At 49.4% G+C, this 25,004-nt stretch overlaps 1 protein-coding gene across 1 annotated transcript; it reads left to right on the top strand.

Annotated features, from left to right (window-relative positions):
• Positions 1 to 820: 820 nt before the first annotated feature.
• Positions 821 to 24,775, top strand: NMT2 (N-myristoyltransferase 2). Its single transcript, XM_054385112.1, has 12 exons — positions 821 to 930; positions 10,567 to 10,702; positions 13,217 to 13,361; positions 14,425 to 14,543; positions 14,646 to 14,737; positions 14,844 to 14,960; positions 16,435 to 16,605; positions 18,261 to 18,369; positions 21,012 to 21,182; positions 22,005 to 22,172; positions 23,917 to 24,054; positions 24,748 to 24,775. Exons 1-12 carry the CDS (start codon positions 821 to 823, stop codon positions 24,766 to 24,768), a joined length of 1,497 nt encoding a protein of 498 aa, XP_054241087.1. The 3' UTR covers positions 24,769 to 24,775.
• The last annotated feature ends 229 nt before the right edge of the window (positions 24,776 to 25,004 follow it).

Below are 25,004 nucleotides of genomic sequence, written 5' to 3'. Positions count from 1 at the left end.
GTTCCAGGTCAGAGTGAAGGGGGCTCTACGCTGATTCTATGACTTTCAAGGGGTCAGTAGCGCAGTGATAAGGAGAAGTTACAACTGACACATGCTATTCTTACATTCTAATGTAGTGTTTGGCACCACTGCCAAACCCTAAGCACTCAAATTCTGAACCTCATCCAGAAATCTTGATGTGACCCTGGAAACCACAAGAGTTCAAACAATTAACACAACTTTCTCTACTTCTTTCCCTGGGTTCAAATCGCTACTGTTCACTCCAGCTTCTCTAGCCTGGAGCTCTCGGAAGTACAAAAGGCTTTGGGAAAAGGAGTGCAGGGAGAGCCGGTGGCTGCGGCCGAAGCGGGGAGAAGGCCGAGGATGGGCGCGGCTGTGCGGGGCGTGAAGGACGCTACCGGGGCCCAGCGGCTGCCGTCCCACCGAGGCCTGCAAGCGCCGACCCCTCGGCACGGGGACGACCCCCGTCGGGTCTGCTCTTGGGCCTCGCCCGGCAGCGGAGTGGTTCCGGCCCGCTGCGGAGACCCGAGGCCTGCGGGCGGGCCGAGTTTCAGGACGACCACGGGATGGGTCGGGTAGGGCCGGGCGACGGGGCGGCACCTCCCGGGAGCGAGGAGCTGTGCACGGCTCCGCCTCGGACCGGTCCCCTGCCCGGCAGCAGGGAGCGACCGGCCGGTCCCGGCGGCCTCCATCTCCTGCTCCAGCGGCACGGGGGAGGCCAGCAGCTAGAGGGAGCTCCTCCGGACTGCATCTGCCCGTGCGCCCCGGCTCCTTTCATCGGCCCGCCCGCCCGCCCCCTCCCCTCCTTCCTTCCCCCGTGATGGCGGAGGACAGCGAGTCTGCGGCCAGCCAGCAGAGCCTGGAGCTGGATGACCAGGACACCTGCGGCATAGACGGCGACAATGAGGAGGAGGCCGAGCACGCCAAGGGGTAGGGGCGCGCTGCGGGACGGGCGGGCACAGCTCATGGAGGCAGCCCCCGGAGGGCTTGGGGGTGCTGCCGCGGCCGCTGTGCGGGCAGGGCCGGGCTGGGCTTTCCTCGCCGCCCGGAGCGGGCCAGGCAGCAAAGCGGCGGGCGTGAGAGGCACGGGGCTGTCAGCCTTGGGGCGGCCTGCCGGGCCGGGCCCGGCGCTTCTCCGCGGCGCCTGCGCGTCTGCTGGCCGTGGCCGAGGGGGCCCCACCGGCAGGGCGCCGCGTCTCCCTCCTGGGCTGCCCCCCGCCGTGGCTGGCAGCGTGCGAGAGCCCTGCTGTGTCCTTGCTGTGGCGCCCGGCTCTGGTGGCGGCCTCAGCCGTGGAGAGAGGCAGGGCCCGGGCCCCACGGCCTGAGGTGAGGGAGATGGCGAGGCCGGCGCTTCCTGCCGGACCCCGGCCTGAAAAGCGAGCCTGTACACGCTGCTTTGCTGCTCGTGCTTTTGCAGGATTTGGGGGCTTTTCTTGTTTGGTGTTTGGGTTTTTGTTGTGTTTTTTTTTTTTTTTACCTCGGTCGTTGGGAAGCCCCTGTGGTGGGCCCCGGCGCTGTGGGGAAATGCCTTGGTGACGGTGGGCTCCAGCCGGCTCCAGCCGAGCGGCTCCCGTACTGGTGAACACCTTCTCGGCGTGCCGTACCCTAGCGCTCCCCTCCTCGGCCTGGGCACCTGGCCGAGCATCGCCTGTGTCTGTCCGTCCTGCGGACGCTCCTCAACGTTACCTATTGTGCGAAAGGCAGCGTTCCCTCCAAATGCCCGCGTTGCGGACAGCTGGGAGCCGGTCTGAGCAGCGGGAGTGGCAGCTGCCCGTCTGGTTGCCTTCTCCGCTCCTCTGGCGCTGGCTGCCCGCTGGGCTGCGGCCCCTGCCCGATGCCCCTGCAGGCATAGGGAGCCGATGGCCCGGCTTGCTTTGGGGGCAGGGAGGTGGGAGGAACGTACTTTAGACATCCGCTGCCTAAATTTACGTTCAATTTTTGGAGGGGTTAGAAAACGTGATTGCAGAGAGGAGGCTTTGTTGTTGCATCGAGGAGTGGCTGGAGTAGCCCAAAATAGAAAGAGGTTGATCAATATATTGCCACGCAGCTCTCTCCCGAATGTCTGTTTGGTCTGGTAGAGCGTTTCTGCAGGTGGCTGGTGTTTGAGGATGTTGATCGTTGGCTTCTGCCCCCACGATTTGCTTGGCAACGAACAGCTCTGCATCTTGGATGTGGCAAAGAGAATTGGAGGCGCTTGGGAGGGCTGGCTGGGCTGGAAGGCAGGGCTGGGGAAAGCGTTTGTGCTTGCTGCTGGCAGGGACTTCATGGTGTGTGCACTGAAGTAGCTGTGTCAGAAATAACCATAGTCATAGAAAGCCCCGGGAGGGGAGATTTAGACTGGAGGTGAGGAAGCAATTCCTGACAGTGAGGGTGGGGAGGCACTGGAACAGGTTGCCCAGGGAGGTTGCGGATGCCCCCTCCCTGGAGGTGTTCAAGGCCAGGCTGGATGAGACCTTGATCAAGCTGGGCTGGTGGGAGGTGTCCCTGCCCATGGCAGGGGGTTGGAACTGGATGATCTTCAAGGTCTCTTCCAACCATTCTACAAAATCCAGTATCCTCAGAAGAGACAAAGTAGTCTTTAATGATCTTGTTACATTCATGTAAATATGCTACAGTTGAGGAATCACAAACAGATAAAAGTGCTACTGCCAGCAGCAGAGAATGAGGGGTTTGTTGGTTTTTGTTTGTTTGGTTCGGTTTTGTTTTTTTTTTTTTTTACTGGTGGAAGCCAGTCTGAGGTGCCAGGCAGGTAGCTGGGTGATGCCTGTCTAGAGTTCATTGGTACTTCATCCTTACTTCAGTTTTTCCTGTTTGTGTTTGTGCCAGGGCTGGAGCTGCCGTCTGTACTCCAGCTGGGTTTGGCCACAGGCTCTGGCAGCTATGACAGCAAAGTGTAAGAAGCAGTTGAGGAGCAAAGAATTGCACTGCATGTGTTCTGGGTCACAGCTTACTGCTCTGCTCCACCTCTGGACTGGCTGACCTCTGAGGGACAGCTGTTGAGCGCTGCATGCTCTTCTCCCCAGAACTTGTTTTTGTTGAATATCCCAAATGTGTTTTCCTTAGTATTCCAAAGAAGCTGCTTTACTCACGTCTGAATAAGGATGTGGATGCTTCCCAGTAATGCAAAGTTTCATTACGTTAGTAGTAGATCATTCCATTAGAAAAAGCCTCTTAAGTATTAGTATAGTTTTTCTGTCATCTTTCTGATGGATGAAGTCTAATATTGACTTCTAAATTACGTTGTTTTCCTTTAATCTTCGAGGATCTTGTTTGCTGCTATTTGTATGCAGGCTGAAGTATGCAGATTCCATCACAGGAAAAGATTTTGATATTCCAGCAAACACAAAGATCCACTTTTGATCTGGAAGATGAACATCTGCTAAGAGGAACCCAATTACTCCCTGTTTTCTCCTTATCATAGTAGATTCATTTTGGAGGCAACTTTAAAGTTTAAGCTTTTAGATTAGGTTTTATAGACCTAAGTGATTGTGTCAACTGACTTGCTAAATTCTGAGTAATCTGCGCTGCTGCTGATTTCATCTCCTGCTATTTAAACTCCTTTTTTTTAATGAGGAGGTAGAGCATGTGTTGTGCAGCAGTCTATAGTAGGACTCCTTTCTAAGTGAAGTTACTCTCAAGCTGTTTCTTGAAGATAGGCCTTTATAATATTAACCACAAGTCCCCATGATTTGTGTGGGTGTATATATATGACTCTGATTTTATTTATCTTTTAACGTTGCTGGGGTTTTTAACGTGCTTGAGCTCTGAATGGCTGCAGTAGAAAATACCTTTTTATAGCTCTCAGCTATGCAAATGTCTTTGTCCTCTGTTTCTGCTTCTGTTTTTTAGATGCAGGATTATGTATGTTGTGTGACTCATTGCTGCTCTCTTATTCTGTCTGCAGCTTGCTCCTGCTAGATGCCTTGTGCTGTACTTGTTCTGTTTCATAATAAAGTGTTGTTTACAAAGTAGCTTTGTTCCTGGCCCTGTAGAGAAATGGATTTATTGTACCTGAACCAACCTGGCTGAGCCTGGCTGTGTGAGCAGTCCCAGTTCATCCTAAATAGCTCCTCATGCTCAGTGGCACAGAGCATTTAGTAAAGAGATGAGGAAAAAAGCACAACCTGTAAACGACTCCCCCAGGCCCAAGGAATCATTTGCTGTGAATGGTTGCAGTGCTCAGTCTGAGCAGGTGAGGTTCACGTCCAGGAGCACAGAGGGAACAGAGCTTTGAGGGCTGTTTTAAAGCATTGCAACTTGGTTTTCATGCTCAAGAACCTTGCATTTTCCAAGTACTGAAATGTATGCAAGTGAAATTTTCCTCCAGAGAGGAGGTTAGCAGTGGTAGTTTGTTAGTAAAGGGAATTGGAAGGGCTTAACCCTTTCTTTACGATGAGGGTGGTGAGGCACTGGAACAGGCTGCCATGGGATGTGGTTGAGGTCCCATCTCTGGAGACATTCAAAGTCAGACTTGATGTGGCCCTGGGCAGCTTGATCTAGCTGGAGATGTCCCTGCTGACTGCGGGGGGGTTGGACAAGATGAGCTTTGAGGCTCCCTTCCAACCCGATGCAACCTGTGACTCTGTGAACCCCTTCTGACAGGACTTTCTTGAAGTGGACCAGTCTAACTCAGCCCTTTGCAGCCTCCATTTCCTCTATGAAGCAGGGCCAGCCCTAGTGTAAATAAAAAAATATTATTTGGGAGTTTTCTGGAGTCTTACCCATATAGATGAGGTCTGATTTTTATGATCCAAAAGGCCTGTTGAACATCTTCAGATAGGTGGTTTTGCAGCCTCACTCACTTTGAAGACAAAAAACCACACAAGCCTAGGCCTTCTCAGCATGAAAAGAAGCATCTGAAGTACATGCTTGGTTTGAAATTGGAGAAATCACTAATTTAAAATTACCACTCCATCTCATTTAAAACACATTTATAGATTCACAGAATGGTTTGGGTTAGAAGGGACCTTGAAGATCATCCAGTTCCAGCCCCTTGCCATGGGCAGGGACACCTCCCACCAGCCCAGCTTGCTCAAGGTCTCATCCAGCCTGGCCTTGAACACCTTCAGGGAGGGGGCATCCACAACCTCCGTTGGCAACCTGTTCCAGTGTCTCCCCACCCTCACTGTCAAGAATTTCTTCCTAATTTCCAGCCTAAATCTCCCTTCCTCAAGCTTCAGTCCATTCCCCCTTGTCCTATCACCAGAAGCTCTTGTAAAAAGTCCCCTGCCTGTTTTCTTGTAGGCCCCTTCCTGTACTGGAAGATACTGCAAAGAACTGTTTCATCTAAAGCAGAATTCAGTGTCTAAAAAGGCAACTGAAACAACTGACAAATATCCAGTGGGAAAGAAAATCTCAACTCCACCATGGGAGCCAAAACTGTGTGACCACCTGAGCTGGGTAACTGTGGTGCTCCTCCTGATTCTTCCATGTCAGGTTGTCATAGATTCTCTTGGAGCTCCACAAAGGAAATTTCTCTGCCTTTAACATGCTCCTTCCAAATGCAGCAAGTGTCCTTGTATTTAATTTTTGTGAAAAACAAAACAACAGATGCAGGGGAGAAGCAAAAGTCTTGTTTCACGTCTCTGCAAAACACCAGATACGTGCACATAAGTGGAAAGGTGTGTGGGTGGCACCATGGGCTTGCATCTGCAGCTTGCACACAAAATCATCCAACTGTGGGCCCAAGTGACTGCCTCAGAGTCATCTCCACAGACTCTTCCTGTGGCAAGGTTAAGCCTTCTGGGGCAGAGAGAGATCTTTTGACTCTTGCCTCAGCTGAATTTGGATTTGCATCTCAATTCTATGCTGGCCTCCCTTTTTTCTCATTCATCAGGCTGACAAAACTCTCAGGGTGGGTGCAGTTAAAGAAAACTTGGACCACATCTGTGCTTGGTTGTGGCAGAGTCTTGGTGTGTAGGCTCACCCTCCTGGTCTCGGCGTGTCTCACTAGACTGGCACAGTTAGCACCTTCCTCAAGTCTTGGAGTATTCTCCTCAGTGTAACCAGCTGTGACTCTAGTGGGCAGGACTGGAGCAGCTGTGAAAAGGTGGTTTCACCTGGCAGATGTAGCACCAGCCTGAGCTGCACATCCTTCTCCTCCCTCTCTTGTGGGACCTGTGCTCGAGTGTTGTCACTTCAATGGTAGCAGGGTGGTTCAGCAGCAGAGATTCCATGCTCAAGGGTCACTTCCATAAAAGTGGGTAGCTTTTTTTCCAGGCTTCATATAATCACAGAATCACAGATTGTCAGGTTGGAAGGGACCCCAGGGACCATCTGCTCCAACCTTTCTAGGTGACAGTGCAGCTGAACAGGCCCAGCACCCTGCCAAGCTGAATCTGCAAACTGCCCAGTGCAGGGGACTCCACTGCTTCCCCTGGGAGATGATTCCAGTGTCCAACTGTGCTCGTGGGGAAACATTTTCTTCTGGAGTCCAATGGGAATCTCCCCAGCAGTAACTTGTCCCCATTACCTCTCATCTTTCCCATGGGACTCCTTGGGAAAAAGGGAGTCTCCATTGTCCTAGACTTCTAAGTGTGAGATGAATTTCATGGTATTGTTATCTAGATGTGAGATACATTTGATGACATCTTCATGTTGCTGTACCTGACCAGACAAAGGAGAGCTCAGATCTTAGTCAGCACACAAGGAGGTTTAATTAAGAGAAAAGCTTTTAATAGGAGTCTTGGCTCTTAATCTTGTTACCTTTGCATATCCTTCATGCAGTTGTGTCCAGCGTAATTACAAGAAGCGAGCAAAGAAGTTCCTCACTTCCCACCATCCTCACTCCCAGTTTTAGAGCCTTTTGGTTCTTTGCAAGGACAAAAAATGCTGAGGTGTTTGGGTTTTGCTTTTGCCCTGATTTGCTTGCTATCTCTGGTTGTTGTAACTTGTGTTGGACAAACCTGTTTACTCAGTAGAAGTTTCTGCCTGCTGCCAAATCTCTGGGTTGCAGGCTGTGTCGGTGTGAGCTGAAATTCCCCCCCACCGACAATAACCAGGCTAGCTCAGTGTGGAAGCAAATGAAAAGCTGTATTTACAAGCAGATGAAATGCAATGAATATGTGCAAATATACAAAATTCACAACACTTACAAATATATACAATCAACAGAAAAACACACCCAAGCTCCCTTTGCTCCCCCCCCCCCCAAGGGGACCCTCCCAAAGGGGCCTCCCTCTCCCAGGAGCTTCCCCCCCAGACTCCCCTGGACAGAGAAGCAGAGTTTAGTTAGAGCAGAAAGTTGTTAACTTAGCTGCCAAGGTCAGTGTGTTATCTTCAGCCAGAAGAGAAGAAGAAACAGCAGCCAGACAGCCCAGCAACTGCCCCCACTGCAGAATGCAGAATGTGCAGAATGCCTACTTTGTTTTGGGTAATAGTTCTTAAACATTTCTATCTATCCAATGGAAGTGTTTAGAACAATCGTTATTTTGCTTTCTTACACCCAATAGTGACTTATTTACATTCTTTCACTTTCTCTGTTCTGAACTTTGCAAGGAAAAATTAAAAAGACAGTTTCAAACCACCACACAGGCGTGCCTAAATAGGTGAAGGACAAGTGGGGCTCTCTTGAAATCCTCTTATTACATTTTGTGGTCTGTAACAGTAAAAACAAACAAACAAAGAGCATAAAGAGCTGCTCTGAAAGGTCCCTGGATGACCTGTCAGACAAAGATACTGATATTTGTTCTGCAGGAGGCAGTGTGAAAGCTCTATAAACATGAAGGTTGGGAACTGGGGTCTGAGTTTTCAGGTGACAGTAAGTTTTAAACACCATGTCTTTTTTACAGCTATTACTCCTGGCTTCCCTCTTTCCCACCTCAAAAGTGCACATTTCTGTATGAAAAAGACCTTGAGTTGGTCAAAGAACAAACTAAGATTATCCTGATAAAAGCAGAGTTTAGCTGGGGATAGCATTAGTGAGGCTTGGCAAAGCTGCTTTTTGTCTAGAGCTGCCAACCCCCTTTTTTTTGAGTACAGTTGGCTCATTATTTCACCTGACTAAATTAAACACTGAGCCTCAGGTAATCCCAGCAAACACAATTCCCAGGGGTGGGACTGGAGCCAGATCCTGCTAAAGGGCAAGAAGAGAAGTAAGACTTAGAGCTTGGTGCCTGCTGGGCGTCCCTGGTTGCTGAAGGTCCTGGTGGACTTGTGCTCAGTGCAGAAGCTCTTGAGAGGCAGCTCAAGGACACAGTGGCATCTTTTGCTTGCTTTTGGAGGAGAAGGAGAAAGTCTGGAGATGTTCAAGGCTAGGCTGGATGAGGCATTGGGCAAGCTGGGCTAGTGGGAGGTGTCCTTGCCCAGGGCAGGAGGTTGGAAGTGGATGATCTTGAAGGTCCCTTCCAACCCAAACCATTCTGTGACTATGATTTCAGGAAAGTGGAAAAGTCATTGCTTTTCATCTCTTTTCATAGAATCATAGAAAGGCTTGGGTTGGAAGGGACCCTGGAGGTATTTACTCCAACTCCCTGCCGTGGGCAGAGACACCTTCCACTAGAGCAGGTTGCTCAAGGCCTCATCCAGCCTGACCTTGGACACCTCCAGGGAGTCCCTGGTCTTGCACATGTTTGGTTTTTCACTCTGTCATGTTTTCAACTTCTTGCCAGGCCTCAAGGGCTGTTGTATGTTTTAATTTCTGTAGAGGCCTTCAAATAGCTTGAAATTTGGTTATTTAAACTCAAAGTATAGAAATTGTTGACAGAGTCACCTGGGTGGTCAGGCAGCATCTTCCTTCTGCCACAGAAAATGTTCTCCCTGCCTCACTTGCACAGCTTCTCCTTTTGGTTCTGCAGGCTTCTAGTAAATACTGCAAATTCTCTTCCTCCTCTCTTCCTCCTCTCTTCCTCCTCTCTTCCTCCTCTCTTCCTCCTCTCTTCCTCCTCTCTTCCTCCTCTCTTCCTCCTCTCTTCCTCCTCTCTTCCTCCTCTCTTCCTCCTCTCTTCCTCCTCTCTTCCTCCTCTCTTCCTCCTCTCTTCCTCCTCTCTTCCTCCTCTCTTCCTCCTCTCTTCCTCCTCTCTTCCTCCTCTCTTCCTCCTCTCTTCCTCCTCTCTTCCTCCTCTCTTCCTCCTCTCTTCCTCCTCTCTTCCTCCTCTCTTCCTCCTCTCTTCCTCCTCTGCAGCCTGTCCAGCTCCCTCTGGATGGCCCCATCCCAGCCTTCAGTCTTCTATCAACCACACCACTCGGCTCGGTGTCCCTGCAGACCTGCTGAGGGTGTCTCAGCCTTGCTGGCGATACCATGATCTTGCAAGTGAATGACATGGCCCTTGCCAAGCACATTGATCTTAATTTCAGTTTTGTTCTTCTGAGTTCTCTTTATTTTGGCTGGATTATTCTTTTCTCCCTCTAGAATTAAACCAAGCAATTGTTTGTTCCATTGGCTGTTCTATTTTCCAGTGAAAACTACCCAAGCCCCAACATTGCCTTGAGCTCCATGCTGGGACATCAACTTCTTGAAGAGGATTCAGTGTTAACTGACTCACTGCCTCCTTGCTTGCTTTCCATCTGAGAGCTGCCAACACTTCCCACACTTGCCAATTCTCATCTAATCTTCAGTCTAGATCTCGATTATTTGTTCAATTAGAATCTCCTTAAGGAAGGAGTTGTACTATCAGCATCAAAATAGCTCAGGTTCTGCCAGGGGGCTTTAAACTCTGTTGTGTTTTGGGAGTTGTTGTTGTTTGTTGCTTTTTTAAAGGTGACCCCATGGTGCTTATTTTGAAACACAAATATTTGGTTAGTTTTGCCTTACTGAGATTGAAGCAAGACTCTCAGCACTACTGGAGCTACAAACAAAATGCCCTGAAAACAGAGTGTTTGTGTTTCAGACCTGTCTGAGCTTTGAGCATGAAGGGAAAAAAATCTCAGGCCACTAACAGGTCACTTTGCTCAGTGCCTGTGCTTCCCTGAGTCCCTCCAAGCTCAGCTGATTTTAGGCATTCCATCCTTGTGTTTGGAATGGTCAGGAAAAGAGCACTGGTTGGTATCTGGCGTCATGGTTTGACACTAATGTGCTGGGGGCTGAGTGGAAAACAAATCAGAAAGCACTTGTAGGAAGCTTTACATCACTGTTCTCATCCCCTTCCCTCTCTCCCTTCCCTCTCTCCCTTCCCTCTCTCCCTTCCCTCTCTCCCTTCTCTCTCTCCCTTCCCTCTCTCCCTTCCCTCTCTCCCTTCCCTCTCTCCCTTCCCTCTCTCCCTTCCCTCTCTCCCTTCCCTCTCTCCCTTCCCTCTCTCCCTTCCCTCTCTCCCTTCCCTCTCTCCCTTCCCTCTCTCCCTTCCCTCTCTCCCTTCCCTCTCTCCCTTCCCTCTCTCCCTTCCCTCTCTCCCTTCCCTCTCTCCCTTCCCTCTCTCCCTTCCCTCTCTCCCTTCCCTCTCTCCCTTCCCTCTCTCCCTTCCCTCTCTCCCTTCCCTCTCTCCCTTCCCTCTCTCCCTTCCCCCCTCTTTCCCAGTGCTGTTAGTTTTTTCATATTAGGATGGTGTTTTTTCTATACTTCACCCTTTTTCCTGAATTTGAAGCTCAGTGGTATTGATTTTTCTCATTGCACATTCTCTGACTCTCTGGCAGAAGCCCTGGAGGAGATTTGGGAGCAAAGAAGAAGAAGAAGAAGCAGAAGAGAAAAAAGGAGAAACCAAATTCTGGAGGCACCAAATCAGATTCTGCGTCTGACTCCCAGGAGATTAAAATTCAGCAACCTTCAAAAGTGAGAGCCTGGTTCTGGTTTAAATCATGCTTGCTTTGGAATTTCATTTTAATTTGTGTTGGTTTTTTGTGCAAGTGAGTTGGTAGCTGTGCCTCAGCATGTCAGAGCTGAGCAGATGGTTCCTGTCCTGAATGGAGACAGACACGAGGTAAGAGGCAGTGTTTGCAGATCATGTGGAGTCACCACCATGCTGCTCTGCTCTGAGCAGAGAGAGAGGAGGTTTGTCTGTCTTCTCCAGCAGTTAGAATTCAGGCTGGTGACAGCTTTGTCCCAGGGAAGGTGCCTGCTCTGCTTTAACCAGCCTCCTGTGGGCAAACAAGCACAGGGCATCACATAAAATGTGGTCACCTCACACATGGACATACAGACAGAAGAAACTTCTTGCCATCTGAAAGACCTGAATTGTCTCAGGAGATGTACCATCTTCAGAGAGTCCTGGAATGGTTTGGATTGGAAGGGACCTTCAAAATCATCTAGTTCCAACCCCCCTGCCATGGGCTGCTTCATGGCTCACTCAATCCAGCTCCTTCCAGTTTGTGGCCATTGACCCTCACCCTGTCATGTCACACCTAGGGAAAAAGTCCCTCCCCAGCTCTCCAGTAGCCCCCTTCAAATCATGGAAGGCTTTTCTGTATCCCTCTCCAGACTCAACAACCCCAATTCTCCCAGCCTGTCTTCATAGCAGAACTGCTCCAGCTCTTGGATCATCTTGGTGGCCTCTTTTGGCCTTGCTCTACTACTTCCATTCCTTGTGTTAGGGGCTCCAGAGCTGGACACAGGACTGCAGGTGGGGTCTCAGCAGAACAGAGGGGCAGAATCTCTTCCCATGACCTGCTGGCCACAATCTTTGTGGGCTTTGTGATGAAACAGCATTCATTATCTGTGTAGTTCTGACTGCCTTGTTCTGAATGATGGGACATGATGGCTTTTAACAGACAGCACAGCTCTTAGTTCAAGAGAAGTCTGAGCCTGAGAACGGAAGTTTCTAGCATGGTGAGAAGAAAGTTGCTGGACCATTTGGCATATTGAAGCAGTGGAGAAAGTTACCCTCGTATAACCATTCACCCTGCAAGATTTGCCAAGTAGCTAACCAACAGATTTCAGGGAAAAAGCTACATGTTTTCATACTGCCCAGGGAGGTGGGGGAGTCACCATCCCTGCAGGTGTCCAAGAAATGTGTGGCCATGACACCTGGGAACATGGTTTAGTGGCCATGGTGGTGCTGGGTTGATGGTCAGACTGGGTGATCTTAGAGAGCTTTTCCAACCTCAATGATTCTGTGATTTCTGAAGCTGCCAATACAGGACTGCATAAGAAGTAACCCCAACCTGCTTCCCAGTGGGAGTGAGGGCACTTTTAATCTTATCATAAACACAGCGTTCCTTCCTGTGGTCTTGGGAATTCCTTGGTTCTCTGCTGACCAAACTTCATGTTCCAGATCTTGCTTCTGATTCAATAAAATGAGGCTGCTACACTGTTTTTTGCTTCCATGTGCAAGATTTTGGTCTTCAGCACCATGCAGTCCTGTACATTTTTGAGCTGGGGTGCTGCACTTTGCAGATCATCATTCCATGGGGTTTATGGGGAAATTGGTGGGGATTCTGATGGCGATTTTTTCCACACAGGAATCCTGGAAAGAAACTGAAATGCAGAAATAGTAATCCATTGGCATTCAGTTAAAAAAGCACATCTGGCCTTAAGTCTCTCTGCAGAATTCCTTAAGGTTTTCCAAGGCATTTGGGACTATTCCCTGAAATGTGTTTGACTGCGGTCTTGGCAAAGCTGAGTACAGCATGCTGGCAGTGTGGCTCAAAGCAGGACTTGTCACTTGGGAGACACATAACCAAACAAATGCATGGTCAGTTGACTTTGCTGTGCTGAGACCTCACCTGGAGTGCTGTGCCCAGCTATGGGGCCCTCAACACAGGAAGGACAAGGATGTGATGGAGCAGGTCCAGAGGAGGGCCTCAATGGTGATCGGAGGGCTGGAGAGCCTCTGCTATGAGGACAGGCTGAGGGAGCTGGGGTTGTTCAGCCTGCAGAAGAGAAGGCTCCAGGCAGACCTAACAGCAGCCTGACAGTACCTGAAGGGGGCTACAAGAAGGCTGCAGAGGGACTGTTTGCAAAGGCCTGCAGGGACAGGACGAGGGGCAATGATTTGATATGAGAGCAGAGCAGATTTAGATTGGATGTGAGGAGCAAGTTCTGCACCATGAGGGTGCTGCAACACTGCAACAGGTTGCTCAGGGATGTGATTGAGGCCCCATGCCTGGAGATCTTCAAGATGAGGCTGAGAATGCTCTGAGCAAGCTGCTGTAGTGGAGGATGTCCCTGCTAAGTGCAGGGGGGTTGGACTGAATGAGCTTTGGAGGTCCCTTCCAACCCAACCCATTCTGTGATTGTGTGGTGAGAAGAGTACATGAAAGCCTCTGGAACAAGAAAATCAATGAACACATTTGCACGAATGATCAGACGTGCACAGTAAGCTTCCTCTTCCACTTTGTCTCTCTGCAGAATCCAGCCATTCCCATGCAGAAGCTTCAGGACATCCAGAGAGCAATGGAGCTGCTCTCTGCATGCCAAGGCCCAGCAAAGAACATTGATGAGGCTGCTAAACGTAAATACCAGTTTTGGGACACACAACCTGTACCAAAACTCAGTAAGTTTAACTGGACCTGGGCAGGATACCTGCCTCACTGACCACGGGAGGGATATTTGCCAGCTGTGTGGCATCATCTCCAAAACCAGTGTCAAGGGTCAGGGCAGGGCCATACCCATGGTGGACTGCTGCTTTGAACCCCTTTGCTTCCCAAAGGGAAGCGAGAGATAAAGGACAGAAACTGATGGGTTGGGAAAGAACTAAACCAGCTTGAATGAAGCAGCAAGAAAATGAGATACACAAGTCGTGCTCAGGTGGCCAAGAGGGCCACCAGCATTCTCTCCTGGAACAGCAGTAGTGTGGCCAACAGGACCAGGGATGTGATTGTGCCTCTCTACTGGGCACTGATGAGGCTGGGTTCAGTGTTGGGACCTCTCACTCCAAGAAGGACGTTGAAGGGCTGGAGCAGATCCAGAGGAGGGCAAGGAAGCTGGGGAAGGTTCTGAAGAACAGGGCTGGTGAGGAGCAGCTGAGGGACCTGGGGGTGTTCAGCCTAGAGAAAATGAGGCTGAGAGGAGACCTCCTTGCTGTCTACAGCTCCTTGAAAGCAGGATGGAATGTGGTGGGGGTTGGTCTCTTCTCCCTAGGATCAGGTGATAAACAAGAGGAAATGGCCTGAAACTGTGCCAGGGGACAGTTAGGTTGGAGATTATGAAAAATTTCTTTGCTGCAAGAGTTGTCAGGGATTGGCACAGGCTGCCCAGGGAGGTGGTTGAGGCTCCATGCCTGGAGATACTGAAGGTGAGGCTGGCCAAGGCTCTGAGCAAGCTGCTGTAGTGGAGGATGCCCCTGCTGAGTGCAGGGGGGTTGGACTGGAGGACCTTCCAACCCAACCCATTCTGTGATTCTGTGCTCTGCGTTGTGATATTCCTTGTTCTGAGGTGATCTGTGAGAATCAGCAGGAGCAGGTAACACTGAGTTTTCCCAACATCTTTTGAAAGCCTCCCATAACTAGGAGAAAACACATGATAGGAGTTTGGAGAACTAGAAGCAAAGCCAGCAATGTAACTCGACGTCCTTTTTTCTTTCTTCTTCGTTTTTTGCTCCTTCTCCCCCTCAAAAGATGAAGTGATAACTTCCCATGGTGCCATCGAACCAGACAAGGACAACATCCGCCTAGAGCCATATTCTTTGCCCCAAGGTTTTATGTGGGACACACTGGACCTTAGCAATGCTGAAGTTGTGAGTACACCAATTTCTGTGCCTCTCTGAAAAACGGTTGAAGTTTCTTCTGCTGGCTTGTGTGTGGATAAATCTTTGGGTTTTTTGTGTGTGTGTTTTCAGCTGAAGGAGTTGTACACACTGTTAAATGAGAATTACGTAGAAGATGATGATAATATGTTTAGGTTTGATTATTCACCTGAATTTCTTCTGTGGTGAGTAACAAGTTCCACATTCTGCTCTGGCTGGAGTGCAAAGAAGGCTGTTTTTATGACATCTTCTTAGGCAGTAATTTGCAATTCTTTCCGTCATCACTTCCAGGGCGCTGCGTCCCCCGGGCTGGTTACCCCAGTGGCACTGTGGGGTCAGAGTGTCCTCAAACAAGAAGCTGGTAGGATTCATAAGTGCCATCCCTGCAAGCATTCGTATTTATGACAGGTAAAATGCACCATGCCTTTTGTGTTTCTGAAAGGGTAACACCAGGAAACACACCTTAAACTGGTAACCAGAGAACAGAGAGATCAGGCTCAATGACCACCACCAGGCATAGAATCACAGAAGGGGTCAGGTTGGAAGGGACCTCAGAGCTTGTCTGCTCCAACCTCCCCACCATGGGCAGGGACACCTCTCAACTAGACTCAGCTGCTCAAGGCCTCATCCAGCCTGGCCTTGAACACTCCCAGGGAGGAGGCAGCCACAGCCTCCCTGGGCAGCCTATTCCAGAGTCTCACCACCCTCCTACTGAAGAACTTCTTCCTCAGCTCCAGTCTAACCCTGCTCTGCCTCAGCACCAAACCATTCTGCCTTGACCTCTCTCTAGACACCTTCAGGAAAAGTCCCTCTGTAGCCTTCCTGTAGGATCCCTTCAGGTACTGGAAGGCAGCTCTAAGGTCTCCCTGGAGTCTTCTCCAGGTTGAACACCCCCAGCTCCCTCAGCCTGTCCTCACAGCAGAGGTGCTCCAGCCCTTGGATCATCTTTATGGCCTCCTCTGGACTCACTCCAGCAGCTGGGGACACTGTGTCCTTCTGTGTCCTTCTGCTGGGGGGGACACCAGAACTGGAGGCAGGATTGGAGGTGGGGTCTCAGCAGAGCAGAGCCAAGGGGCAGAATCCCCTCTCTTGCCCTGCTGCCCACACTCCTCTGGATGCAGCCCAGCACACAGCTGCCCTCTGGGCTGCATGAGGGCACTGCTGGCTCATGGGGAGCTGTTCAGCAGCCAACACCCCCAAGGATCTTCCTGCAGAGCTACTTTCAACCCCCTTTCTACCCAGTCAGAGTAATCATCTCTAGGTAGCAGAGATTTTTTTTTTTTTAACTCTTTTTTTGTTAGTTTTTTTCTCCCTTGTGCGCTCCTTACAATGAGGATCAGTAATAAATTGGGTGTTTTTCAGACTTAGCTTGACAGGGTGCTGGGCCCTCTCATTTAAACTACACAACCACCTAGAAAGGTTGGAGCAGATGATCCTTGGGGTCCCTTCCAGCCTGGCATACTGTGATTCTGGGAAATACTGAAGGCATGTGCTTACTGGCAGATGATCCAGAGAATAACTGAAAGCGTTTAGAGGACAGTCTGTCAGCTGGACTTCCTTGGCCAGATCTTCAGACACTGACAGTCATAAATGATCCAAGGTAGCATGTGCTTGGGGCCTTTCTGCATCTGAAAGTGAGGTACTTGGTTAAATCTGGGCCGAATTCTGCAGGAGTGTTGCAGACACCTCAGACCCAGCCCTCATGTCACACAATCTGCCACTGCAGTCACCACGCCGTGGAGTTGTCACAGATGTGCTTTTTCACAGGGCAGTTGATTTTTACCTCTAATTCTTCTGTCACAACACAGAAAACTAGAGTTGTGCAAAGAAAACCACCCCCTGTGCAACTGTTTAACTTGCCTGTCGCTTCTCATCCTTGCAGTGTGAAGAAAATGGTAGAAATCAATTTTCTTTGTGTTCATAAGAAGCTGAGATCCAAACGGGTCGCACCGGTACTGATTAGGGAAATCACCAGGAGAGTAAACCTGGAGGGAATTTTTCAGGCTGTTTACACTGCTGGAGTGGTGCTCCCCAAGCCCGTGGCCACTTGCAGGTAACTTGGGTGATGGTCTGAATAATGCCAGTTCCTACAGCAGTCATTTGGAGAAACACTGTATGTAATTGGATGGAAACAATAATTTAGTATAACACAGGAATTAAATCTCATGGCCTTGGCTAACCTGAAGGCCTGAGCGTTGGCAGGGTGGGCTCTTTCATTTCTGTCTCCTTTCCCCCCCTCTCCTCCTTCTTTCCCCCCTCTCCTCCTTCTTTCCCCCCTCTCCTCCTTCTTTCCCCCCTCTCCTCCTTCTTTCCCCCCTCTCCTCCTTCTTTCCCCCCTCTCCTCCTTCTTTCCCCCCTCTCCTCCTTCTTTCCCCCCTCTCTCCTTCTTTCCCCCCTTCTCCTCCTTCTTTCCCCCCTCTCCTCCTTCTTTTCCCCCCTCTCCTCCTTCTTTCCCCCTCTCTCCTCCTTCTTTCCCCCTCTCCTCCTTCTTTTCCCCCTCTCCTCCTTCTTTCCCCCCCTCCTCTCCTCCTTCTTTCCCCCCCCCTCTCCTCCTTCTTTCCCCCCTCTCCTCCTTTCTTTCCCCCCTCTTCCTCCTTCTTTCCCCCTCTCCTCCTTCTTTCCCCCCTCTCTCCTTCTTTCCCCCCCTTCCTCCTTCTTTCCCCCCTCCTCTCCTTCTTTCCCCCCCTCTCCTCCTTCTTTCCCCCTTCCTCCTTCTTTCCCCCCTCTCCTCCCTTCTTTCCCCCCTCTCCTCCTTCTTTCCCCCCTCTCCTCCTTCTTTCCCCCCCCCTCCTTCTTTCCCCCCTCTCCTCCTTCTTTCCCCCCTCTCCTCCTTACTTCCTCCTTTCCCCCCATCTTGCTTCTGTCTTTTTCCCATATCAGATGTTTTTGCTGACCTGCTGGTGGAAGCCATGCTAGCAATGACACCATTCAGTAGCTGTTAGCCAAGAGGCCTGTTTCTGTGGTGGGCCATCTCCCTGCTTGCTTGCCAAGGGTGGCAGAGCACCTCTGGGAACTGTAGATTTGGGTTTTTTAGATACTTTCATCTTTCCTCGAGAAAGGAAGATTTGTTAAAGATGGGAAAACTGTCCTGTGGGAAGGGCTGTGTGTAATCAAACAGCAATTTGTTTGCTTGGCATGGATTTCATTCCTACTGGGAAAAGTTCAGTTCCAGCAGCATTATTTCAGCTGTCTGTCCTTCTGCAGGACAGGGTACTTCCTGATTTGAAATTGTGTTTGTACCTATCAATACCAAAGGTCCTGTAAAGTCTGTATGGAAGGATGGGAAAAATCACAGTTGTGCAGTGTTAGAGTAACCAGGGCTGGTCTGCTGGTGTTCATAGAATGGTTTGGACTGGAAGGCATCAATCTTCTAGGAAGAGATCTCCTTCCACCAAGTACCTAAGACATGAGCAGAGAGTCCTGCCTGTACAGGAAATGAAATGTCACCATGTCAGTGCTGAAATGCTCAGCCCTCTGGTTACTCATGCTGGAATAAAAAGTGTTTGCTTAGATTCCAAACATGATGCTAGCAGGCCTCTTGAAAAGCCCTTCCTTGGGTAGAGCTTTGCCTTTTGCTGCTCAGGCTTCCTACAGACATCCTACAGGCTTACTTAGAAACAAAGAGGAGAAGGAGCATTGTGAGAAAGGAGGGAAGTGGAAACTGACACTTAAAATACCATCTGACCTCATTATTCATTTCATTTCCAGGTATTGGCATCGATCACTGAACCCCAGGAAGCTGGTGGAGGTGAAATTCTCCCATTTGAGTAGAAACATGACTCTGCAGAGAACAATGAAGCTCTACAGACTCCCTGATGTAAGCAGTGTCACTTGCAGAGAATCCCTATGGTTATTGTGAGGCCCAAAATAACCTTCCATCTGTCCCTGCCAGCACGGGCTTTGCTGGGGGAAAGCAGTGCTGCAGGACAGCACCAACAGCAAAAAGCTCTGCTGGATGGAAAAGACCTTAAGGGCTGTACTAAGCAGGAGATTATTGCTGCAAATGTAGATCTCTGTGGGGAGAAGATAGACATTTTGGCCTAAAAGCTTTACAGAAACAAAGCAAAACCCATAAGCCTTGACTTCATAGGTAAGTGACATTGATTTGAGGATGCTTCATAGTATTCTCAGGATGATGAGTCTGGTAAAAGATTACTGGGACAGCAAATTAATTCATGGCTTAACATTCTCAGAGACCTCCAGCAGAAAGGTGGGAGTGCTGACTGCACTCTAACTCACAGCTTTCTCTTCTGTCAGAGAATCCTAGAATGGGTTGGGTTGGAAGGGACCTCCAAAGCTCATCCAGTCCAACTCCTGCACTCAGCAGGGACATCCTCCACTACAGCAGCTTGCTCAGAGCATTCTCCAGCCTCACCTTGAAGATCTCCAGCCATGGGGCCTCACCCAGCTCCCTTGGCAACCTGTTGCAGTGTTCCAGCACCCTCGTGGTGCAGAACTTGTTCCTCACATCCAATCTAAATCTGCTCTGCTCTCATTTCAAACCATTCCCCTCGTCCTGTGCCTGCAGGCCTTTGCAAACAGTCCCTCTGCAGCCTTCTTGTAGCTCCTTCAGATACTGTCAGGCTGCTGTTAGGTCTGCCTGGAGCCTTCTCCAGGCTGAACACCCCCAGCTCCCTCAGCCTGTCCTCGTAGCAGAGGCTCTCCAGCCCCCTGATGATCTTCATGGCCCACCTCTGGACTTGCTCCATCAGGTCCTTTCTGTGTTGAGGGCCCCATAGCTGGGCACAGCATTCCAGGTGAGGTCTCAGCAGAGCCAGAGCAAAGGAGCAGAATCCCCTCCTCCATCTCTGGCCATGCTGCTTTTGCTGCAGCCCAGCCTGCCATTGCCATATCCCATATCATAGCAGAAACCCTTTTTTATTTAACCAAACTCTCTGTTTCGGTTGCAAAACCCAACTATGAATGAGGAAAAAAGGCACTTAGGGACAATTGATCTGGCCTGACAGGACCCTGTCTGTTGGTTTTATTTACCTTGATGCTGCAGGTTCTCCTCGAGTATTTGAATCCTATGCTGAATAATACTGGGTGTAAAGCATGAGCTGAACTCCTGCTGCTCTCAGACTCCTTTCCCTTGCTGCCTGCTGCACACCCAGGCTGTCCCTTGCGTCCACAGCAGCAGTTTTCAGAACTTGAGGATTAATAACCAAAATAATTAGGTTTTAATCTTGGAGAGCTAAATATAGTTTGTGTCAAGTCTTGAAGACATCTTTAATAGCCTAAAAAAAGTGCAGTAGGCAGTTTGAAATGCAGGGTTTGGTGGCATCTGTGGGCCTGTTTTGCATGGAAACAATGCAGGAAAAGAAATGTTTAAAGAGTGAAGTATATTAGATACTCTGAGAAACAACAGCAGTTGTACCCTGCTTGTCTTTTCCCATAAAGCCCAGATTGCAACAGCAGAATGAATTCTGGACAGCAGAGCACATCAGGTCTCCTACTTAAAATACAGGCAGAGCAAACACCCTGTGCAGAGATGTGTAGAGAGAAAACAGCTGCCTTGGAAAGCAGCTTTCAGCAGCCAGCCCTGTAGAAGTCCATATGCCTCAGATACTGACTTATTTTTAGACTGGACTTGGGAGCTTCTCCCATGGAAAATAAAGATTTAATCTTTGTGCTCATGTTTTCTTTTTAGGTCTTGTACTTTGGTTTTATTTGTTTTGTTTTGTTTTTCCTAAGAAAAAGGGCTTAAGTGCTGTTGAGGATCTTTATCCTCACTTCCAGGCTGTTATCATAAACTCCTGTCACACAGCTTGGTTTATTCAGGCCACGCTGTCCTGTCCCCAGCACCTAACTCTGCTTCTTGCATTTTAACCTCTTTCCTTAGTGTCCTTGGAATATCATTGCCACTGGGAGCTCATCTCTTTTTGAGAGGAATTAATCATTCCTACTCACTTGAATTGCAAAGGTTTTCAGAACTAATAAATACTGTAATTAATAAACGCCACCATCATGAAGGCTGTGTTTGTGCAGGTACCTCTAAGTATAAAAAATAAAGTTGGGGCTTTTTCTAAGTGTTCAGTCTCTTGAGCAAGGAGCTTTCTGACAGAGCTCTTTAGGATAAGGACAGGAGAGGGTTTTTTTTTCTTTTCCTGCCTCACTGAGGTCCTGAGCCAGGGTAGTCAGAAATAACAACATAAAGGCTGGCCTGAACAAGCTGCTAATAACAACACAAACTGTGCAGTCCAGCCTGGTGGCAGTGGGACCTCTTTCCCTGGAGAGGGGAAGTTGTTTCAGTAATGAAATAAAAAGGCTGAGGTGCCCCAGAGTGTCTCAGTGATGAGAAGAGAGAAGGGGGTTCTGTAGAAAGCTGTTTATAAAGCAGGCTTCTGGATTGGGTGACTGGGTCAAAGCAGGCTGCTGCTGATGGCTGGAGCAGCCTGCTTCTGTCTGCGCTTTGCCTTCCACTCTCTTCATCTTTCTTCCTCTTTTCTTACACTAAAGGCCACAAAGACTTCAGGCTTGAGACCCATGGAACAAAAAGATACTAAAGCAGTACAAGAACTAATCAACACTTACTTGAAACAGTTTGATCTGGCTCCTGTGATGGATGAAGAAGAGGTAGCCCACTGGTTCCTCCCTCGGGATCACATTATTGACACTTACGTGGTAGAGGTAAAACTTGCTTTTGTGCTGCACCAGTGTGTGTGGATGTTCAGCTCAGCAGCTTTTCAGGGGCAGACAGCATGATCTAAGCATGCTGTGGGTAGAACTGGATGTTGTGATTGCAAGCTCTGTTCTCTGCACTGCATTCTGTCAGCCAGAAAAGGTTTGGGGGTGCTTTTCAAACAAGACTGCTGGAATCTCAAGTACCACCAGCTCAGAAATGCTGAGAAAGCTTCTGTAAGAGGCTGCAGCTTTGTCTGGTGACTGCTGGTCTTGGTGGGACTTGCGCTGTTGTCTAGCAGATGGACTGTGCTTGTTGCCTCATAATCATTAGAGCTGATGGAAATCTGCTTTGTACACCAGCTCAGCGTGGAGTTTCAGACAGTTGAGGAAATGATTCCTTCATGTCAGCTTAGTCAGATTGTAAACATGTTCTTTCAAACATGAATTCAGTTGGGAGCCACTTTCTCTGCTTGCTGTGGGAGTGTGCTTTGCTAGCTTTGCTTGTAGCAGGATAAGCTTGGGAAGCAACCTGAAGTGCTTTGGCAACTGGTTGTCCAAACATTCTTGTTGAAAGAGACTGGAAAATTCTGCATGTTGCCTTTTCTGGGGGGCCATTCCAAGCTTGAGTCTCCCTGGGATGTGTGGATACATCCTTGGCAAGAGCTCAGTTCCTTCAAACCATGGCCAGGATTGCCTCTTACACCAGAATGTTTCTAGTGTGCAGAGCTGTGCTGCATTCACTGCTCTCTGTGGAGCAGCCCTGTCAGCCTGACCAGTCACTGAGCAGCTGCTTCTTACTGACTGAGCTCTGTTTATCTTTTGTTACAGGGCTCAAATGGTACCTTAACCGACTTCCTGAGCTTCTACACCTTACCTTCAACAGTGATGCACCATCCTGTCCATAAAAGCCTCAAAGCTGCCTATTCCTTTTACAATATTCACACAGAGACACCCCTCTTGGATTTAATGAATGATGCACTCATTATAGCAAAATTGGTAAGTGGTAGGGCTGGGCTTTTTCTGCTGCTTGCAGACAGTTGTTCTTGGGAGTGCTGGCAAGTGACAGCTGGCAGCAGTTTGTCCAGGCTCTTGAGTTCTGGTTTCATTTACTGGCCACAGCAGAGTGCAGCTTGTGGGGCATGGGCAATGTCTGTGTTAAAATACAGATGATTGTGCTTGCTCTGAGCGATGTTAGGGAATGCCAAGAGCATGAAGATCAGCTGTTTGCTGTGGCTTGGACTCTGTAGAACTCCAGCACACGGGTGACCACACTCAGTAAGCACCAGAAGAATGGAAAGTATCATTTCAGTGGTTCCCTTTGGAGATTCAGAGATCCATACAATGAGTTTGGTTTGGAAGGACACCTCCCAGCCCAGCTTGCTCAAGGCCTCATCCAGCCTGGCCTTGAACACCTCCAGGGAGGGGCATCCACAACTTCCCTGGGCAACCTGTTCCAGTGTCTCCCCACCCTCACTGTCAAGAATCTCTTCCTCATCTCCACTCTCAATCTGCCCTCTCCCAGCTCAAAGCCATCACCCCTCATCCTGTCACTCCCAGCCCTTGTCAAAAGTCCCTTCCCAGCTCTCCTGTAGCTCCCTTCAGGTACTGGAAGGCTGCTCTGAGGTCTCTCTGAAGCCTTCTCTTCTCCAGGCGGATGAGTTAATCAGCTCTGTTATATGCAGTTTGGGTTTTGCTTTAAGCTGCTTTACATTTGTGCAAGTTAAACAGGCTTCTTGGTGCAAATTGTGTCCCTGCCTCTTGCCACTAACTGGTGCCTGCAAAGCTCTCTAGATGGCATGATGTAGCTTCCAAGCACATCTTCATGGGTGGAATGGCACTGCTGGATGATTTAGTTGAGTGGAAGAGGCTGTAAGTGAAGTTTTTAACCCTGAGTTGTGAGAGTTTAGTGCTGTCTGATGGAAACTCAACACTCAGCCCTTAGCCAGCAGGGTTCCAGGGGGTGCAGGGCAGGCTGTGGCAGGAAGCCCTGCAGGTGATGCCACTCCTGGTGCTCCCCATGACTTCCCAGAGAGAGTGCACAAGCTGCATCCATCCTAGCAGCCATGCCCAACACACTGCGGGGCATGGGCTTGTTCTCTGCTCCTCAAGCTTGAAGCTTACCCCTCCCAAGTGTTTGTTAGACCTTCCAGATGAGTGCTCAGCACCAGCCAGTGCTGGCTGTGCTCCAGCTGACCATGTTCAGAGCCACCCATGGGTGACCTGCATGGAGCCAGTGATGGTCTGCAGAGGCAGCAGCGAAGGAATTCCTCTTTCTGCTTTGCTTGTGTGTGCAGCTTGTGCTTTGTCACCTGCATTGCCATTCTTTGCACTAATAAGTGCCTTGCTTTCCTCCTGTTTGCTCCCTACCCTGAGGGAGAGAAGCAAGCAAAAGGCTGAGTGGGTGTTTGGCTCTTGGCAGGGGACAACACCCACAGCCCTTTCTGGGCTTTTACTCCCCAAGAGTGCATTTTGGAGGTGCAAATTGAGTTCAGCAAACTGCATTGCATTCAGGGTTTGCATGTCAGTTTAAGGCTGATTTTTATCTTCATCTCACACTACAGCTTTTACATCTCACTTTTTACTGGGACAATGCCTAATAAAAATCAAGGTTTATTCCCCTGACTTCTCCCACCTCATTTGCCAGCCTCTTGGCTGTTGTGTGCCACCCCCATGTGAAGTGTCCTTTGTGTGCCTCTTGAAACTGCAAAGTCAAATTGAAAACATGTTTTGCTGTTGCCAGAAAGGATTTGATGTGTTCAATGCACTGGATTTAATGGAAAACAAAACATTCCTGGAAAAACTCAAGTTTGGGATCGGAGATGGAAATCTGCAGTATTATTTGTACAACTGGAGGTGTCCTGGCATGGAATCTGAAAAGGTAGGAGAGATGCAAAAGGGCTTCTGAACCCTGTTGGGTGTGGTGGTACCTGATGTGCACTGGCCAGCATGGGCAGAAGTTTTAATGAGACTTTTTTAATTGGTCATATTTATGATCACAAAATGGGAGGGGTTGGAAGGGACCTCTGGAGATCATCAAGTCCAACCCCCTGCCAAGGCAGGGTCACCCAGAGAAGGTCACACAGGAGCACATCTAGGTGGGTTTGGAATGGCTCCAGAGATGGAGACTCCACCACCTCTCTGAACAGCCTGCTCCAGGGCTCCATCACTCTTAAATTAAAGTTGTTCCTCTTCATATTCAGATGAACTTCTGATGTTCCAGTTTGTGCCCCTTACCCCTTGTCCTGGCACTGGCCCCACTGAACAAAGCCTGGTCCCATCCTCCTGCCACCCACCCTTGAAGTATTGATCAGCATTGATGAGATCCCCCCTCAGGCTGCTCTTCTCCAGGCTAAACAGCCCCGGGGCTCTCAGCCTGTCCCCATCATAGAGATGTTTCAGTCCTCTTAGCATCTTTGTAGCCCGTTGCTGCCCCCTCTCCAGCAAGTCTCTGTCCCTCAGAACTGTCCCCAGGACTCTGGCTGTGACCTCAGCAGAGTAGATCCATGACAGATGCTGTTTTGCTTTACTGCCATACAGGAAGCACACTCCTTAACGTGTCTTCTTCCTTTAGGTTGGTCTGGTGTTACAATGAGGACAGGTGTTGGTGGAACTCTGAGGTCATGGTTTGAGTTCATCTGCTCTCCATCACTCTTGGAACCCTGTTGTTCAAGAGGAGTAAAAGCACAATGTCTGTGACACGGAAACAGTCTCCATTCAACCTAGCCAACCAAGACATCCATGTGTGACCAAACCTCTGCATTTCCAGCTAGATCAGAAGGTCCACCAAACTCTTCTGTTGTCCATGAAAAGAGAAGCACATTCATTACA

The sequence above is a fragment of the Indicator indicator genome, chromosome 11 (genome assembly GCF_027791375.1).
Source record: "Indicator indicator isolate 239-I01 chromosome 11, UM_Iind_1.1, whole genome shotgun sequence".
Lineage (NCBI taxonomy): Eukaryota > Metazoa > Chordata > Aves > Piciformes > Indicatoridae > Indicator > Indicator indicator.
This window is presented reverse-complemented; position numbering and strand designations above follow the sequence as displayed.

Excerpts from the sequence above, each read along its gene's own strand:
- NMT2 (XM_054385112.1), top strand. The coding sequence starts at position 821 with ATGGCGGAGGACAGCGAGTCTGCGGCCAGCCAGCAGAGCCTGGAGCTG. Across the intron at positions 13,362-14,424 it reads ACAACCTGTACCAAAACTCA|ATGAAGTGATAACTTCCCAT; the intron begins GTAAGTTTAACT and ends CCCCCTCAAAAG. Across the intron at positions 21,183-22,004 it reads TTGACACTTACGTGGTAGAG|GGCTCAAATGGTACCTTAAC; the intron begins GTAAAACTTGCT and ends CTTTTGTTACAG.